This window comes from Pseudoliparis swirei, chromosome 7, assembly GCF_029220125.1.
Source record: "Pseudoliparis swirei isolate HS2019 ecotype Mariana Trench chromosome 7, NWPU_hadal_v1, whole genome shotgun sequence".
Classification (NCBI taxonomy): domain Eukaryota; kingdom Metazoa; phylum Chordata; class Actinopteri; order Perciformes; family Liparidae; genus Pseudoliparis; species Pseudoliparis swirei.
Genome location: NC_079394.1, coordinates 2489950 through 2509067, shown reverse-complemented (window position 1 = coordinate 2509067; position 19118 = coordinate 2489950). Strand labels below are relative to the sequence as shown.

Below are 19118 nucleotides of genomic sequence, written 5' to 3'. Positions count from 1 at the left end.
CTCTGCGTACTGCTATTATCTTTTCAAAGCATTTAACTATGTCTTTACCTTCACATGGAAAATGCGGAAGGTTATGTTTTGATCGCCGTGTATTTATTTATTTATTTATTTGTATGCGTGTTACTCGCATAACAAAACTAGAATGTGCACTCGGTATAGCACATACCTTCGCATATCACAAGATTGGGCATTGAATTATGAACATTTTGGCATTAGTTGCATGCCAATTGGACAAAAATGTATCGTGCTATGGTTAAAAAAAGATGTTGACCTTTCCTTGACCTTTGACCCGATTGATCCCAAAATCTAATCAAATGGTCCCCGGATAATAACCAATCCCACCAAATTTCATGCGATTCAAGAAGATTTTGACCTGTTCATGACCTTTGACCTTGAACTTTGACCCGATCGATCCCAAAATCTAATCAACTGGTCCCCGGATAATAACAATCATCCCACCAAATTTCATGCGATTCGGTTCAATACTTTTTGAGTTTTGCGAATAACACGCATACAAACAAAGAAATAAATAAATAAATACACGGCGATCAAAACATAACCTTCCGCATTTTCAATGCGAAGGTAAAAAGTTTTAAACCGAATCGCATGAAATTTGGTGGGATGGTTGGTTATTATCCGGGGACCATTTGATTAGATTTTGGGATCAATCGGGTCAAAGGTCAAGGTCATGAAAAGGTCAAAATCTTCTTTTTACCATAGCACGGTCAATTTTTATCCAATTGGCATGCAGCTAATGCCAAAATGTTCATAACTCAATGCCCAATCTTGTGATATGCGAAGGTATGCGCTCTACCGAGTGCCCGTTCTAGTTACTTACTTTTTTTCTCTTCTGACCAGACCTGAATACAGTCAATACCATCTGGATTTAAGAAAAGCCTGTAACTCCATCAGCTCCACGGATAAAGAGCGTGTTTTTGTTTTCGCAATGACCTTTTTAGATGTAATTCTAGCAAGTGGAAAATGAAATGCATAGAATCCTCTAGCATTCGACATGCACTTCCCCATCACTTCCAGTGTCTCTCACAAGTTTCTCGTGACTCTGCCTCCAAGGGCACATGCTGCCCCGGGCCCAGAATTGATAGCTGGGCCACTGACAGCATGCTGGCCTCCTAAAGTAGACCACGAGGGAAGGGAAGATTGGGGCGTGTACAAGCCAAGTATTGTCAACCTCCGCCGCTGCCGGCCGACATGGACAGGGGACACTTGGGTGAAGTGGTTTGAGATAAGAAGTGGTACACTCTTATGGACTCTCTCTCACACACACACACACACACACACACACACACACACAGAGAGAGCTCATCTCTTCTCAGCCTTGTCCCTGCTAATAACAAGCAGCGTGACAGGACGTGTGTTTCCTCCTCACTGCTGGGAGCTCCTTCCTGGCTACTGAACAAGCCAATTACCAAGGAACAAGCCTCTTCCCTGTAATGTGGATGGCACTCGGCACACGTTCACGGACGTGTGTGTATACACTCCAGACACCTGTCAGACTTCACGCAGGCAGATCTTCCAGACCCACTCACAGGACTAGTGACAGCCCACAGCTATTAGCACGCCGCTACTTTGAAGAGGCTTCACTTTCTTTTACTAGTTATTCCTCCTAATGCGCTCGCTCACATCCAATCCTCTGTCTCTGCGTTTGAGGCGTTAAGTGGGAGGAAAAGTGCTTTTTTTGGAGACGGGAACGGAGGATCGGGCGTGTGCAGTTTGTGTGTGTGGCCGACACAGAAGAGGTTTGACAGATATTGTCAGATTTCATATGGAATGACACGGAGCCACGGGGGTTTCGTTTGCTAATGGCACTTTTCACAGTGCAGTAAATGCCGATGCACTTCCTGTGCCACTGGGTCTCCGTCACGCCGGCCAGCCTTTGAAACTTTGGACTTGTTTATGTAAATGCACCAACATTCATATTTTGTCATCACCCTGTCGACCTTTGTCTCCGCACAGGGCTGAGAGCTCGTTGGCCAATGAGACGAGCTCGGAGAAAGAGAACATCCCCAGAGGCTTGAACAGAGTCAACGCGGCAGGTACGGCACACGCACACACACACACACACACACGCACACACACACACACACACACACGCACACACACACACATACACACACACGCACACACACGCATACACACACGCAAACACACATACACACACACATACACACACACGCACACACACATACACACATACACTCATACACATACACGCATACATATACACACACACGCACACACACATACACACACATACGCACACACACATACACGCATACACATACATACACACACATACACACATACACACACACACATACACACACACATACATACGTACATACACATACATACACACCTACACATACATACACACATACACATACACACACAAACACACACACACACACCCATACACACACACACACATACACACATACACACACACATACACACATACACACACACACATACACACACACGCATACACACGCATACACACACACACGAATACACACACACACGCATACACACACGCACACACACACACGCATACACACACACGTACACACGCATACACACACGCGCACACGCACCGCCGCCTGACAATATCGCTGCAGATGTGCAAGGAGTGGACGTTTAATGTCCTGAAGCACGAGGTCCTCAGTGAAGAGGAACACATGATGTCATCACGTTCAGTTTAATGAAGAGCCCATGATGTCATCACGTTCAGTTTAATGAAGAGCCCATGATGTCATCACGTTCAGTTTAATGAAGAGCCCATGATGTCATCACGTTCAGTTTAATGAAGAGCCCATCCTGAACGGAGGCTGATGGATTCACACGGCTGCATAATCTGTGCTTATGTTCAGGGCAGAGTTGGGTCCGTGTTACTTCTGCCTCCTCCGCCACTCCTTCTATTCGCATTGAAATTCATCGCTGGCGCTCTTTGTTTTGTTTTGCTTTTTTTTTTCTCATGTCTTATTCATCTTTAAAAGAAAGTAATAGATAAATAAATAAATGGCGCCGACAGAAATAATGGCTTTCTTATACAATAACACATATTAGTACGCACGGTGCACCTCAGATCCAATTTTTAGAGATATTAAATGCGGCAATTAGGGTAAAGCCACAGATATACGGCGGCTGCAACTTCCTGCAATTAGAGACGTGGCACTCTGTGTGAACTCCTGAAGGTGTCAGAGCTCATATCTCCACCTGATCAGAAAGGCCCTGTGCCGGGGTGGGGGGGGGCAGGAGACTCGAGGCTCTTGGCATGTGTTGTTTTTCCACTACGTGATCTCTATACCGATGCGGTCGACATTAATTTTTGATGAACCATCGGCACAGCATCCTCCCCTCTCGCCCTCTCATCCCATTCTCTCTCTCTCTCTCCTCCTCTATCTCTCTCAGGCTTTTTCACCCACATATGTAAGCTTGCTTTCTTATATGCTGCATTTCTTTGCTTTGGAGCATCTGTCTCGCCTCCTGGAACCTCGGTATCTTTGTCAAAGTAGCTGAGAGGGGTTGAGGGATTTAGGATGAACTTCTCTTCTCTTTTTTTTCAGTTCCGTATCTCCTTCTGGAGGCTCTGCCGAGATTTCATTCCAAATCTGTGTGAATGAACTGTGTGTAGTAGATCGTCCAACGAGAACTGACGCGTGTTTTCTTTTTTTCACGTCATCCTGAAACAAGCTATTATTACACGAGTCAGCATTTACGCAGCATAGTTAGGAAGCTAAGGTCTTCATCTTGGGAACGTGAGGGCGCTCCAGGTTACCAGCAATCAGATTAACTTTATTAACCCTCCTATGACCTTTGGGGTCAATTTGACCCCATTCAATGTTTGACGTCTCTAAAAAACATTTTATTTATTTATTCATATTTCATGACTTTTCCTAATTTATTGGGGACAACTGGGAAAACATAAAATTCACATGATGATATCTTTTCAATGTCCTGAACACAACTTGTACGCATCGGTGTTCTTTGGGGTCAATTTGACCCCAGACTGTTTTTCACTGTGTACAACATATAAGAACTAGAACGGGCACTCGGTAGAGCGCATACCTTCACATATCACAAGATTGGGCATTGAATTATGAACATGTTGGCATTAGTTGCATGCCAATTGGATAGAAATTGACCGAGCTATGGTAAAAAGAAGAGTTCGACCTTTTCATGACCTTTGACCTTGACCTTTGACCTGATCGATCCCAAAGTCTAATCAAATGGTCCCCGGATAATAACCAATCATCCCACCAAATTTAATGCGACTCAAGAAGATGTTGACCTTTTTCATGACCTTGACCTTTGACCCGATTGATCCCAAAATCTAATCAAATGGTCCCCGGATAAAAACCAATCCCACCAAATTTCATGCGATTCGGTTTAAAACTTTTTTGGTTTTGCGAATAACACGCATACAAATAAATAAATAAATACACAGCGATCAAAACATAACCTTCCGCATTTTGCGAAGGTAAATATCAACTTTTTTATTTATTTAAAAGGATATTTAGGTATCAACAAACAAACTTAAAGTACCTCACACTTAAACTTGGGAAACAAAATTAATTCTAATAATTTTCTGGAGGTTTGAATTGCTGTGGTCAAAAAGGGTAAAAGATATTAGTACATCTGAAGGTAACAGGAGGGTTAAAAGGTGCTGCTTTACAAAAGAATCAAAGTGTAATCATGTTCCATGCTCAACACAGTCAGGGTGTTACTTCTGAAAAAGGTGTCGGTTGTCCCATCGCTTTTTTCATGGAGTTTGTTGACTTTATAACCAACTACGTAACTCTCATTTTGGGCAGTTGGGCTATCTGGAGTGGAGACTGGACCGTAAACTACTTCAGGAGTCTGGCAGCGCTAATTGGGCAGTAAAAGCTCATTGATGTTAATTTAATTGCACAGTCTATTTTATGATCTGTTTTTCTAACCGGCGGTTTTGTAGTGAATATTGATTCCGACCTGTACCTCGTCAGTCGCAACTTTCCCACCACGTGTGTGTCGGATTACTTCTTGTTGGCACTGAGGGGCTCTGTTGCTGTTTTTGATTCATTAAATTGAAGTATATTATATTAAAAATCTTCACCAATGGAATGTCAAATTACAGTCACCTACGTCAATGCCGGTAAAACACGTTGAGGCACTGCAGTAATCTCAGTTTGGGGGAATTAGAGCCAGCAGTCTTCAAATAGTTTAAACTATATCCAATGTCTTGCACTGAATCCCTTTTTTATCACAAATTCCTCACAAAAAGCATTTTTTACTGGCTTCCAGCAGCTTTTTGGGTCCAGGGATCAGTGGGCCAAGTGACACCTTTTTAGAGGAGTGTAGCAAGCAGACGGAGGGATATAAAGAGCAACACACACATTTAACTTTTCTATTAAAGTGTGAAACAGGGGATTTATGGAAAAGGACAGGCGGATTTATCCTTTCCGTGCTTGTAAATGCTGAGCATGCAATTACCCCTATAATAGAGGCGTTGTGTCCAAATTGGAGCCATTAAAGTGATTTAACGGTGCGTGGATCGGCCCTGGCATTTGTGAGGATGTGTACATATGTGCTGTAGTGGAATGGAGGTTTTATCACGGCGTTTCAGAGCGCGGTAATGGCAGAGCAGCCCGTGTAGAACACTGACGTGCCAAACCGTGCAGCTTACTCATTAGGGACTGTCGTTCGGACCGGGCTCCGCGCTCTGCGTGGGTGTTTTTGATTTTTCGATGGTAATATCGGTTTCTTCATTGATTGGACCTCCTTATTGTTTCCTGTGCGCTCATCACCAGCGTCTGCTTTCTGGGGCTCTTTTACTTTTACACTGACGTCCTATGACGTGACAATCAGATTGGTAAAATACCACCAACAGAATAGTTATTCATATGTTATTCATATATATTCAATGTCATATTCATTGAATGTATTTTAACTCTAAATCTGTCCTTCTGTACACATTACATCTATTGTTCTGTCCATCCTGGAGAGGGATCCTCCTCTGTTGCTCTCCTGAAGGTTTCTTCCCTTTTTTCCCCCTGAAGGGTTATATTTAGGAGTTTTTCCTGATCCGATGTGAGGTCAAAGGTCAGGGATGTCTATGTGTACAGATTGTAAAGCACTCCGAGACAAATTTGTAATTTGTGAAATTGGGCTATACAAATAAACTGAATTGAATTGAATTATTTGTGCACTGAATAATGATGTCCTTTTGGCCGACTTATTTGAGTGATTTCAGAACGATCGAAGTGAAATAGACGCGATCTGACAAAGTAAATAAGTTGCGGTCTGCTTCATCGGCCTGTTTGTGTCGTCACGGTCGGAACTGTTAGAAGCTTTACAGAAATGGAGTCACTTATTTTGTATTTAATGTCTTTTCGAGGCTCTAATAACAGTATTATTCCATCACACTTTTAAACCTTCTTAAACAGCCAATCCCATTAAATATTCTGAAATATGATACCATATAAAGCTGTTGCATTTGGGAGAACATGAACGTCGCTTTTTTTGATGATCAGTCCAACCATGTTCCTGTTCCCCCTCCCCACTCTTTAATTTATGTCACACACACACAGTGCAGTGAGTGAAATGGCAATGCTCAGCAGGCATGTGCAATGGCAGCACACACTACACATATTTACAAATAAAAACAACACAATATTTACAGTAAGTGTTGTGTGTTGTGTGGGCAGTTGTGGGGGGGGCTGGGGGTGGGGTCGGACAATCCCTGGTGGCCTGAGGAAAAGAAACTCGAAACTCCTCTCCAGTCGTCTCTGTCTTGCAGCGTGGCGCCTGGCGCCTGCCTGACGACCGCAGCAGCCGAAACAGTGTTGCTGGGGTGGTGAGATCCTTCATGATCCTGCCGTGGTCTGTTCCTGGTGTACAGTCCTGCAGGGTGGGAGGGTGGGAAGTTAGTAAACCCGCAGCGCAACGCACGACTCTCTCTCTCTGCCTCCTTCCCTCCTGAGGGAGTTGGAGAAACAGGACCAGGCTGTGCTGCTGTCTCAGGACGCTCTCTACAGCCTCAGTAGAAGGACTTGAAGGATCCTCTGGGAAACTTTAAATTTCCTCGTGGTAGCGCGCCTTGCCCTTTCCACCAGATGTGTTGTTGTTGATTGTGTCAGATCCTCGGTGATGTGGACTCTCAGGTATTATACCCGCTCACCTCCTCTCAGTAGTAGTCGTAATCCCCAGTGGTGAGCGTCCTCTGTTGTTGTACCCCTAAACCACAATCAGCTCCTCTCCTTTTTGTGACATTCATGATGAGGCTGTTGTCCTGGCACCAGAGCTTCCAGGTAGCCTTCCTCTCGTGTCGGGAGAATCAGGCCCCACCACCCACGTGTCATCCAAAAACTTGATGATGGTGTTGAGCTGAACTGGGCAGGGGACAGGGGGGGGAGAGAGGACAACCTGGGGATCCTGTGTTCAGGGTGAGGGATTTAACCTCTTTACTACCAGTGGATGACATTTAATGCGTCTTCTGCTTCCTCAAAAGCACCTCCTGGAAGAAAGGAATACCTCCGGACGAATAAGGATGCAGGATGTCCAATATGTCCCCCCATATGCTTTGAAATGCTGGGAACCCTTTCGCTCTCTTCTTCTTTCTCGCCCCACTGTTTCCTCTCTCCCTCTCCTTTCTGCCCCGGTCCGTGGAGCCCCTGTACAGGCGAGGCGTCCCAGGGAGAGCTAGTAAAGCATTTATTATGAGCTTTTCATTCCTGTATTATACTGGCAAGCACAGAACCACTCATGCTTGGCCTTTAACTTCCCTCTGAAGTTCAGCCGTACGACGTTTAGTATTGTATCGGGGTGAGCGACGGGCTAAGATAGGAAAATTAAAGAGACAAAAAGGAAGAGGGGAGAAGAAAATTGTGTTTAAATGGAATCTTTGAGTTTTCAGTCCACGCCCGCTCACTCGTAGTTCACTGATTCAATATCACGTGGTGACCCTCGCAATGCCCAGCGGAGCTTTTGAACCCTGGATGTGTGAAGGATCCTCTTTGTGCGTGGGCTGTCGACCATAACTTCCTCTGAAGTGACAATGTAGGGATGAGCGGACAGGAAGCAAGACGACGCGCTCGCCTCTACATTCATTTACTCGCCGACTGCCCCGATATTAACTTTGTTGGGCGTCTTGGGCTGTTGTTGGATCTCTGTGTCTATAAAAGAGAAAAGGAGCGGGGCAAATCAGTCTCTCCATCTTTTCATTATGTTTTTTCCCCCTTGAAAGATCTCCCCCCCTTTTTTCTCATCACTCTTCTTAAATCGCTTTCTCATTGGCGAGTCGTACTTTTTTTTAATTTATTTTTTTAGGTCAGGTTTTTTCCTCCGGTGTTCAGGGACATTTCCGTGGTATTTCATTGGTGTGTTCGCCGTATGGAGAGGGACAATGGGCAGGACGTCGGGGCGCACCCTCATTTTGGATTGCTCTCATCTGTTCCATGCGCCTCTTCTCTTTTTTCCTGGGTGTGTTTGTCCGCTGCGTGTGTCCTGGTCGAAGGAGAGACCCTCCTCCACAGAGCTTGCAAGAGGAACCAAGTGGAGACGGTGCTTCAGATCCTGTCGCTTCCCGGCACGGATATCAACGTTAAAGGTAAGACTTTCACGCTCTCCCTTCTTCTCTGAAGCCTCTGCCTCAACGTCAACTGACTCCACTCCCACTGCTTGCTATAAGGTTTCGAAGAGCGATTAACATGGGGGGGGGGGGGGGGGATGTGAGAAGAAATAGGAGTGCGTATGCGTCATCAGTGAGGGTAACCTTTAGCTAAAATGTAAAGGGTGTGTCTAGAAAGATCTGGAAAGGTTTGGCGGCTCAGATTTATAGCTTTACACGACTTCCCCAAGTGAATTGAACGACTTTCTTTTGTCCTTTTTAGGTTAAATATAATGACAATGTTGTGCTGTTTCACAAATGTCTCTGACTTTTGTAACAGCCCTGTGATAGCATCCTCAATTCGCTTGTAAAATTACCACCGTCTCCCGAGCGAGGCCCAACTGAGGGATGAAACAGATCTATGTCGTCATGATCTCCAAATGGTCGAATTGTGATTATTGAGGACGTGGCGATCCTATTTCTAAGTTTCGAACCAACACTTTAAATCACAACGGACTGTTTTTATACTTCTTAGAAATGCGGATATTCGGAGGCGATATGTACATAAGTGGTGATTAGTATTTGTAACCTAAAGCCTAAAGTCACATTTAAAACTGCGATTTAAAACTTAGCAGCCTTAGTTCAGTCGCTTTTATGTATTTTGTCTTAAAAAAAGATTTATAAGTCTAAATTTAAAGTCATTTTCAAGGGTGTCTTGTCAATTTCTTAACATGTTAGCACAGAGTTCTCCAGTTAGCCCTGTTAGCGTATTTGCTGCTCGAGTTGTTAGCTCCTAGAGCTAACCAACAACTTCATCTCTTCTTCATAATGACTCTCCAGTCAGACTCCACATTGTCTCCTACTGTAACAAACTGTGAGAGATGAACATATCTGCTTGATCCACGCATCACTATCTTCCATACAAAATCCTGGACAGAAAGCGACATAGTGTATTTGTTACCTTTTTTTATTTATTTTTTTAAGCAGCAAAGCTTTAAACAATAATAAAAGGTGATGTCCTTGTTTGTGTGCGTGTTTTCTGGACCACGCAGACCACGCCGGCTGGACACCTCTGCATGAAGCGTGCAACCACGGCAGCACTGCGTGTGTGGAGGCGTTGCTACGTCACCGCCCCGCCCCTGTGCTAAATAACCAGGTGGGCGGAGTCAGCCCACTTCACGACGCCGTGCGGAACGGACACACGGACATCGCCAAGATGCTCCTGGAGCACGCAGGTGAGCGAACTTCACCGAAACACCCAGAGACTCAGTGTTTTTAGAGCTGACGGCAAGGACGGCAAAAATAATCTGTTTCATAAATCGGAGCTAGAACTGTTTAAAACTAGAACGGGCACTCGGTAGAGCACATACCTTCGTATATCACACGATGATTGGGCATTGAATTATGAACATTTTGGCATTAGTTGCATGCCAATTGGATAAGAATTGATCGTGCTATGGTAAAAAGAAGATTTTGACCTTTTCATGACCTTGACCTTTGACCCGATCGATCCCAAAATCTAATCAAATGGTCCCCGGATAATAACCAATCATCCCACCAAATTTCATGTGATTCGGTTTAATACTTTTTGACTTATGCGAATAACACGCACGCACGCGTACAAATACACGGCGATCAAAACATTACCCACATATTATGTTTTTGATACGTACATAATAGTTAAATGTTATAAAATGTAATACTCATCTTAAAAGTTGTTGCTATCACTTAATTAACACCTTTTGTGTATCCAGGTGCATATTTACTGGATTAGGCTAATGTTTATAATGTGGCTCGCCCAATCAGAATAGGACAACATTAGTCTTTAATTTCAGTTAAAACTGTGACACTGATATTGGTCTCGGTGCTTGTATTTCATCTTTATCATCACTCAGGCAGGTCCAATTAGAAATTGCCACTCCAAATGTGTGTCCCATGTATATGGGATGGGATACACACTCAACGTTTTTACAATCCATCTTCCTTGAAGCGATTCATTGAACCAAATGGTTACCGTCACATTGACGGAATCATATAATGTTAAAATAAAACACCTTTAACTTGTGCTGCCAGGAAAGCTAATCTGTAGAATTAGCCATTTAGCTAATGATTTACCGCTGTAGCCGAGACACGCTTTCCATTTAACATCGCCGACCGATGCGGCGGCGCTCGCTGACGGATTGAATGCTGCTTTCAACCTGATTAGCGGGAGGCCGGGTGTATCTTCACTGGCCTCCTGTTGATGGCGGCGCTTTCACGGGGACTCTCGATGTTACACGTCAAGTTCATCGTCCATTGGATGATCAAAGTAAAGACGGTAATCATTTGCAATATGAGTGTATTTGACTTGATATCAGGATGTCCCTCTGGAATATTCCTTTTTAAAGCTTCAGTTTCTGTGTGCTGTCTGACGGTTACCGACGAAACAAGAAGCTTTACGTGCTGCAGGCATGACGATGAGAATTGTTTTCTAGACCCCGAGGCCATAGCGGGTGTTTGCTTCTTCGCTGTATGATCTGTAGATCATCTATACCAGGGATGTCAAACTCATGTTCACCGTGGGCCACATCGGCATCATGGCCGCCTTCTTAAAGGGCCGGAAACACGTTATGAACTCCTCGAATATATTGTTAACCCTCCTGTTACCTTAGGGTCAATTTGACCCCATTCAATGTTTAATGTCGGTGTTCTGTCGGGTCAATTTGACCCCAGGCTGTTTTTCACTGTCAAACATATAAGAAATATCAACTTTTTTATATATTTAAAGGGCTATTTAGGTAGTCAACAAACAAACATAAAGTACCTCACACTTAAACTTGGAAAACAATATTAATTCTAATAATTTTCTGGAGGTTTTAATTGCTGGGGTCAAATTGACCCCGAGGGTAAAATATGTCAGTAAATATAAAGGTAACAGGAGGTTAAACATTGAATGGGGTCAAATTGACCCTAAGGTAACAGGAGGGTTAAATAACTCTCTTTGCATTTGATTATTGTTTATTTGAGTGTAGAAATAGTGTACATGAGAAAATGTCTCTAATATTACAACATTAATCCATTTAATCTTAAACCTTCAAAATAAAAGCACGGTATATTTTTCTTCAATTTCTTTAAGAAAAGGTGACCGCGTGTTTTTTAAAGCCGTCAGGGAGCCACATGAAGCGATGCGGAGGGCCGGATTTGGCCCGCGGGCCTCGTGTTTGACACCTGTGATCTAAACCATCCACTCCTCTGCCCCCACTGCTTGTCTTCATCATCCTCAAGCCATCCTGCACTGCACTGTCTGTCCAGAGAGATTACAGCATCACTTCATGAGACGTCTGTTCATGTCATTTTGACGAGATGAGAGGAGTCGGGATCCGCCGCTCGCGATATTTCTACGCAGGTTTTTGTGGAGATGTGTCACAACAATAACTAGTTTATGTTTCGGCATGTTTGAGCTCAGGAGGGTTGAGGCTAGTGTGATGGAACTCAGGAGGGGGGCGGGGGGGGGGGGCACCAGGTGTTTTTGGGGAGGGTGGGGCAGCATTGAACACGTCTCTCATGTAACAGACTGGACTCCTGCCTCTGCTCACCTCTCAGTTTGACTAATTACAGTTAATTTGATTCGACTTTCCCATTAACACGTGGACATATCCTGTCCTCAAAAAATAAATTAGACTGGGATTGTTTAGTCCCGGAGAGGAAACAAAAGAGCGCTCCATTTTTTTCTTCTTCTTATATCCTCGGTAACAAGAGGGAGAGACAATTAACAGAGGTCAGAGGAAGAAGCAGCTATATATAAAATTAGAAGATGAAGCGAGAGCTCGTGTGCGGCTGCAGCAGACGCCTGGCCTGCTGTCTAGCTCAGGTTTAGCTCAGTTCAGTTTATTTGTATAGCCCATTTTCACAAATTACAAATTTGTCTCACAGTGCTTTACAATCTGTACACATAGACATCCCTGACCTTTGACCTTTGACCTCACATGGGATCAGGAACAACTCCCAAACAACCCTTCAGCGTAAAAGGTAAGAACCCTTGAGGAGAGAACGGAGGAGGATCCCTCTCCAGGATGGACAGGTGTCATAGATGTCATGTGACCAGAAGGAATCATTACACACTAATTAAAACACAGGAACAACACAATGAAGATGACAGAGTGGATGAAGAGTTGGTAGTCGGCATATTCCACCATCCAGACCTCCACGGTCCATCAGGCAGATGGAGGTCTCCTCACAGGAGCCGGGCAGAACAACAGGAATGAGAATACCCCCAATGTGCATCACCTGCAGGCTGATGCATTCTACTTTTCTTTCTCCATCACTCTGTCCTGACTGTTTGCTATTTCCTCTCACCTTGATAGCGGGTTGACTAAAGGCTGCAGCGAGGAGCTGGGGAGAAGGCGGTCCTCTTGACTCCAGGCTATACCGTCTGTCTTGGTCTCTTGTCCATGATCTCCATCTGGTTGCCATGGACACCATCGATAGGCCTAGAATCTTTCCTTCTTCTTTCTTTTAAAGTCCTGGTTGTTGAATCTGGGAAGTTTTGGCTTCGGGGCTTTATCAGGGTTAGTTACCGTAAGCAGCTTTATGTTGTTGTTCATTCCAGTTTCTAGTCTTTTGTGCTTGTGGCAGCATTTCTAACAATCTATACATCAGACTACATTTTAACATTTGGCCAGGGAGATGCGCAGCAATGTCCCATGGTAGGAAGAAAAAGGCGAGTGGGCCAGATGCATTCCCATTCCTCTCCGTCTTGATTTCTTATGTTCCTGTGTTGTATTTCTTCTTACTGCCTGCTTCACCTCCTGCAACTATAAGCTCCATTGGGGCATTCACCCTGCTGTTTGCAACAGAAAGACTGAACCGAGCTGCCAAGGTTCTGGTCGGCCAGAGAGGGCAACACTGACACTGGCACACCAACAAAGCCTTTATTTGGGAGTGATCTCACCCCTTTGTAAGCCTGTCTGCTGGGAGGCCCGGGCTGTGTGTGTGTGTGTGTGTGTGTGTGTGTGTGTGCGCGCATTTTTCAGGGGTGAATTGTAGGGGGGAGAAAGAATGGATGGATCCCACCCCTACCCCCTCTACCTCAGTACCTCCAGGCTTATGGAGCTGGCAAGGAAAGGATGCCATGGCTGAGGGCAAGGCTGACTCTGCTCTCCGCCGTGTGTGTGCGTGTGTGTGGCTCGTTTTTTTTACACCGTATAGAAGTGTTCTTGGCTATATATTTTCGTGTATGTGCACAAATATTTTCTTGAATCTCAAACGCTTTGATGAGCGTATGCTGGCTTGTCATTAAGTATTTGTAAGTATGTGTGTGTGTGTGTGTTCGCTGACGCTTTCCTGGGCCCCTCCTCGGCTGTTAGGAGGGTTCACATTTTGCATGGTGGCCAGGGCAGCCGGTACGCCTGATTGGAATGGAAAATGACCTGGAGCCTTTAGCTGTGCAGTTCAGACCTGGCACAAACACACACACACACACACACACACACACTCGCACAGAGGGGGCGTGTCTGTGAGCAAAGGGGGTGGAGAAATAAAGAAAAGAGCCTTTAAGCTGTCACCACTCGGCCCTGTGACCGTAATCGCTGATGGCATCCTCTCAATGCAGCCCACCGTGTTAGTAAGCACAGCAAGTCCACCTCGACCGGTAAACACACACACACACACACACACACACACACACACAACTTATTTAGATGCGTAGAGGGGGAAGAACGTCTCAGGTATCTGTAAAAGTGTCTCTTTGTCTAATTGTTTGGCTCGAGTTGAGCACGTTCAGAGAGGACAAGCGAGTCGACTGCCTTTTACATTCTCTCATTGGGTTTTTGTGCATCTCTTGTACCCACACACACACACACACGGTCGTTTTATGCGCAGTACCCCGCGGTCCCTGCAGATGTTAATGTGAACGAGTGTTTGTGGAGCAGAAAGATGTCATTTGCTCAGTGGCACAGGAAACGCACAGTCCCCCCGGACAGCTGCGACAGCCACGGCTTGTCTCTGTCAGTTTGTCTATCTCTGTCATAGACACACACACACACACGCACACAGGTAGAGCTTTAGACACACGAGGGCTTCCTCGCTGTCAACACGCGAAAGAAAGTTCATTCTGCTCAGTGCTTATTTCCCTGTGGGTCCCAAACTGGCAACTCCGAGGAGCTGAGCACTCGCACCACGAGAGGCGAGGCTGTATTCGGAGCCTTCGGCTTCACTCAGGTGTGTTGATGTTTCAACTGCTGCTTCCTCCAGGCTAGATTTCAAGGACTTTCCTCGCTGGGAATTTTCCTGCTTGCCCCGCCCTCCTTTTCCTCCCTCTCTTCCTCTCGTCCCCCCCTCACCTTTCTTTCTGTGCTTTGGGGTGGTTGCCAGGATTAAGTCAAGAGCTCAATCCAGCGGGCTCCCGGGTCGCTCTTCAAAAGGAGGGAGAGACTCCTTTTCAGATGAGCCCTATGTTTTATACAGATAAGGACCGTGTATGAATGATATGATTTTGTAGTATGTTTTCAAGGTTTTTTTGCTGGCTTATAATCAGTTTTACAGTGTACATGTCCTGCCCTTTCTCTTCTTTTGAAACAGCTGCAGCATGTGTTGATCACGAAGGCCTCAGGGAGCGAGCGTCACTGAGAAGGAAAGGGCAGAAGCCAAGGAACATTATATTCCAAATATGTTCAGGTATTTTGCTGTCCTCTTTGTCTACAAGGTTCAGCAGAAGTTTAACTTCATATATTTATTTGTGAGGACCGCATAACGATAAAGAGGTGAAAGTCTCATTAACTTGCTCCTTCATCTGCAGAGCCCATTTTCAAGATTACATTTACTTCTTTTGTCATTGAAATAAAACAACGACATGGTCACAAGACAGAGGAGATGCCTTAACTCAGCGTGTTAGCAAGTGTTTGCTTAAGTCACATGTTCAATGAGAAGCTAAACCCGAAGCGTTTGCAGCCTGTTTGTTCAACAGAGCTCGACTCTAAACATACACAAACACGGGAGGACAAAATAGACTGGATGCAAGTTTCTGAAAATGACACTCAAGCACTGTATTTTCTGCAGGTGCATCAGCGTATATAGACCTGGTCACATGACACACACCTGAAATGCATAAGCAATAAGTGGGAGCACAATCAGTTCTCAATTATTCAATTAACACTGTTGTAACTTGTAGTTTCTAGCAGCGGTAAGAATGAGGCGTACTGTGGGAGTCGTTCAACATGAAGGTTAAGTGAGTCTGAAGATCCAAAGTTTAACTTTGCCATGAACATTAATATAATATTAATTAATATGATTGAATCAGCGGATTATTTTGCACACTTGTAGCAATTTTTGGAAAATCCCTGAAGTCTAATTTAATAGCGAGTGAAGAGCAATATTGGTAATTATTGGCCGCAAGTTTGAGTAAATAAATGGCCTTGGGTTGTCGTGGTCCTCTCCCGTCCCCGTTTCAGTGCTCATGCTCACAGGGGCACGAGCCCAACGGCCACAAGGGAGAGATCCTCGGGTAAAGATGGCAGAGGGGTCTTGCATATATTTGACTGAGATCTGTTTCTCTCGCTGACTAATCTCTATAAACAGATTATGCTTTCATATACAAACATGTGGTCTCAAACACATTGTGTTTCCTGTTTGTATGTTGATTAATCGCGTCAGAAGTCAGAATAATGCAAAAGTCACCAGTCTACTGATGAATTAGTGTATGAAAAAAAAGCTGGCGTACAGTCCGGGCCCGACTGTCCGCGAGCTTCCCTGGATGCCCACAGGCTTCTCTGTGGTCGGACCGGCAGCAGGCGGGTTCCGATATGCTGACTGACTGACTGACTGGCTGGCTGACTGACTGGCTGACTGACTGACTGGCTGGCTGGCTGGCTGACCCCGTCCCGACCCACAGCATTGCCCCCCCCCCCCCCCTCGGTTTCCCCCCTAAGGTTAAACACTGTACGCCCAGTCAGCGCTTTAGCTGTTATTTGCAGCGTTCAGCTGGCTGTGAGGAGGCCATCACTCGATCACAGAGATGAGTTTAGAAGTTACCACGTTAGTGCAACCGCACAGCGGCTGGGCGGCTGTCAACTCGTTTGTCCTCTTGTCATCTGCACAGAACCCACGTCTGTGCGTTTTGTCTTTGTGTCTTGTCTGTGTGTCTTGTCTTTGCGTCTTGTCTGTGCATCTTGTCTTTGTGTCTTGTCTTTGTGTCTTGTCTTTGCGTCTCGTCTGTGTGTCTTGTCTGTGCGTCTTGTCTTTGTGTCTCGTCTTTGAGTCTTGTCTGTGCGTCTTGTCTTTGCATCTTGTCTGTGCATCTTGTCTTTGTGTCTTGTCTGTGCATCTTCTCTTTGCGTCTTGTCTTTGCGTCTCGTCTTTGCGTCTCGTCTGTGCGTCTCGTCTTTGCATCTTGTCTGTGCGTCTTGTCTGTGCATCTTGTCTTTGTGTCTTGTCTTTGCGTCTTGTCTGTGCATCTTGTCTTTGTGTCTTGTCTGTGCATCTTGTCTTTGCGTATTGTCTTTGTGTCTTGTCTGTGCATCTTGTCTTTGCATCTTGTCTTTGCGTCTTGTCTGTGTGCCTTGTCTTTGCATCTCGTCTGTGCGTCTTGTCTGTGCGTCTTGTCTGTGCATCTTGTCTTTGCATCTTGTCTTTGCGTCTTGTCTGTGTGCCTTGTCTTTGCGTCTCATCTTTGTGTCTTGTCTGTGCGTCTTGTCTGTGCGTCTTGTCTTTGCGCCTTGTCTGCATCTTGTCTTTGCGTCTTGTCTGTGCATCTTGTCTTTGCATCTTGTCTGTGCGTCTTGTCTGTGCATCTTGTCTTTGTGTCTTGTCTTTGCGTCTTGTCTGTGCATCTTGTCTTTGCGTCTTGTCTGTGCGTCTTGTCTTTGTGTCTTGTCTTTGCATCTTGTCTGTGCATCTTGTCTTTGCGTCTTGTCTTTGCATCTTGTCTGTGCGTCTTGTCTTTGTGTCTTGTCTTTGCGTCTTGTCTTTGTGTCTTGTCTGTGCGTCTTGTCTGTGCGTCTTGTCTTTGCGTCTTGTCTGTGCATCTTGTCTTTGCGTCTTGTCTGTGCGTCTTGTCTTTGTGTCTTGTCTTTGCATTTTGTCCGTGCATCTTGTCTTTGCGTCTTATCTTTGCAGCTTGTCTTTGCATCGTGTCTTTGCGTCTTGTCTTTGCATCTTGTCTTTGCGTCTTGTCTTTGCATCTTGTCTTTGCATCTTGTCTTTGCATCTTGTCTTTGCATCTTGCCTGTTCACTTAGCACGAAAAAGAGCTCTTTAAGGCAAATACCAACATGTCGCATTTATTTCACTTTACTGGCATTGACACAAACATAAAACCCAGTGGGTCACATGTGGATGACGTTATCATTATTATGAAGTTATCATTATTATGAAGTGTTCATTATTATGAAGTTAGCCCACAAGAGCTAAAGTCCCAGTCAAAATTCATTTGTTTCTTCTATCTTTATCTAGCTCTAGTTCTCTGTTCTGAACCATTGTCAGACTAGTTCTATCAACATAATAATGTACATGTTAGTTGCATCACAGAGAACTGTTGACTTGCCCGTGATGATTCAGTGCATTACGTATTATTAGAGCAGCTAATGGCGGTGATTAGCCTTTTCTGATTGAGGTTCATGTAGAGCTCCACTCACTCACTGCTGATCATCAGACTTTACTCTGCACTTTACTTTATTCCCCCCCTGTATATTTAGCATTTAGTATTTAGTTTTTTAGTATTGTTATTGTGTTTTTATATTTATTTTCATTGATGCTCTGATGTGCACCGCTGCCGTGATTTTTGAAATTTCCCCACTGTGGGACAAATAAAGGAATATCATATCATATCATACATCATCCAGTAAAACAAAGTATACCTGATGACCCCCCTCCCTACAAGTGAGTGAGTGGCGGGCATTCCACAAAGCCAGCAGTCGGTGCTCATGCTGTTACCTCCTCCATCCTATCCTTATCTGCCCCGCCACCAGGCGGTGATCCAACTGTGCCGTACAGACACGACCCGTGAAGATGGCGCTCACCTGTGCGCCTGCTTTAATGTCATTAGCAGAATTTAAAGCTCAATCCGAAAAGGAAACGCAGCAGAGGTCACGTGACCTATTGTCATCGTACAGAGAGATTGACGGGCCTGCTTCATCTGACGTAACCTCCACAGGCCCTTTCATCTTTTCATACTCTGAATATCAAAGTCTGTTCTCCCTGAGCCTCCCGAGGCGTCGCGGCACGTTCGCCGGCCGCCGCTCCGCTGGCTGCTTCGGTGCCTCACTTGGTCGGCCTTGTTGTTCTCGCTGTGGTTTTCTCGTCGCTAGCTGGCAGCTCCCTGTGGATGTGTGATGCCGTGCCCCTGGCTGCAGTTCACACACTCAGCCTGCCTCTCTTTTCTAGGCGGCGAGGGGAGAAAGAAAGGGGGAGAGAGAAGAGAGAGAAGAGAGAGAAGAGAGAGAGGATGTTTACCATGCTGTGGAGCTGCTTGCTCCCCAGCTTGTCTTCCTCAGCCACAGCATCAGACCGGAGGAGGAGGAGGGGGGAGGGGGAGGAGG

At 45.2% G+C, this 19118-nt stretch overlaps 1 protein-coding gene across 3 annotated transcripts in view; it reads left to right on the top strand.

Annotated features, from left to right (window-relative positions):
- Positions 1–19118, top strand: part of slf1 (SMC5-SMC6 complex localization factor 1) — a 38984-nt gene that overhangs the window by 13722 nt on the left and 6144 nt on the right. For all 3 annotated transcript variants that reach the window (XM_056419691.1, XM_056419692.1, XM_056419690.1), the window contains 3 exons: positions 1975–2054; positions 8516–8608; positions 9661–9843. In XM_056419691.1, the coding sequence (XP_056275666.1) occupies positions 1975–2054; positions 8516–8608; positions 9661–9843 (356 nt within the window). The remainder of the gene's footprint in view (positions 1–1974; positions 2055–8515; positions 8609–9660; positions 9844–19118) is intronic.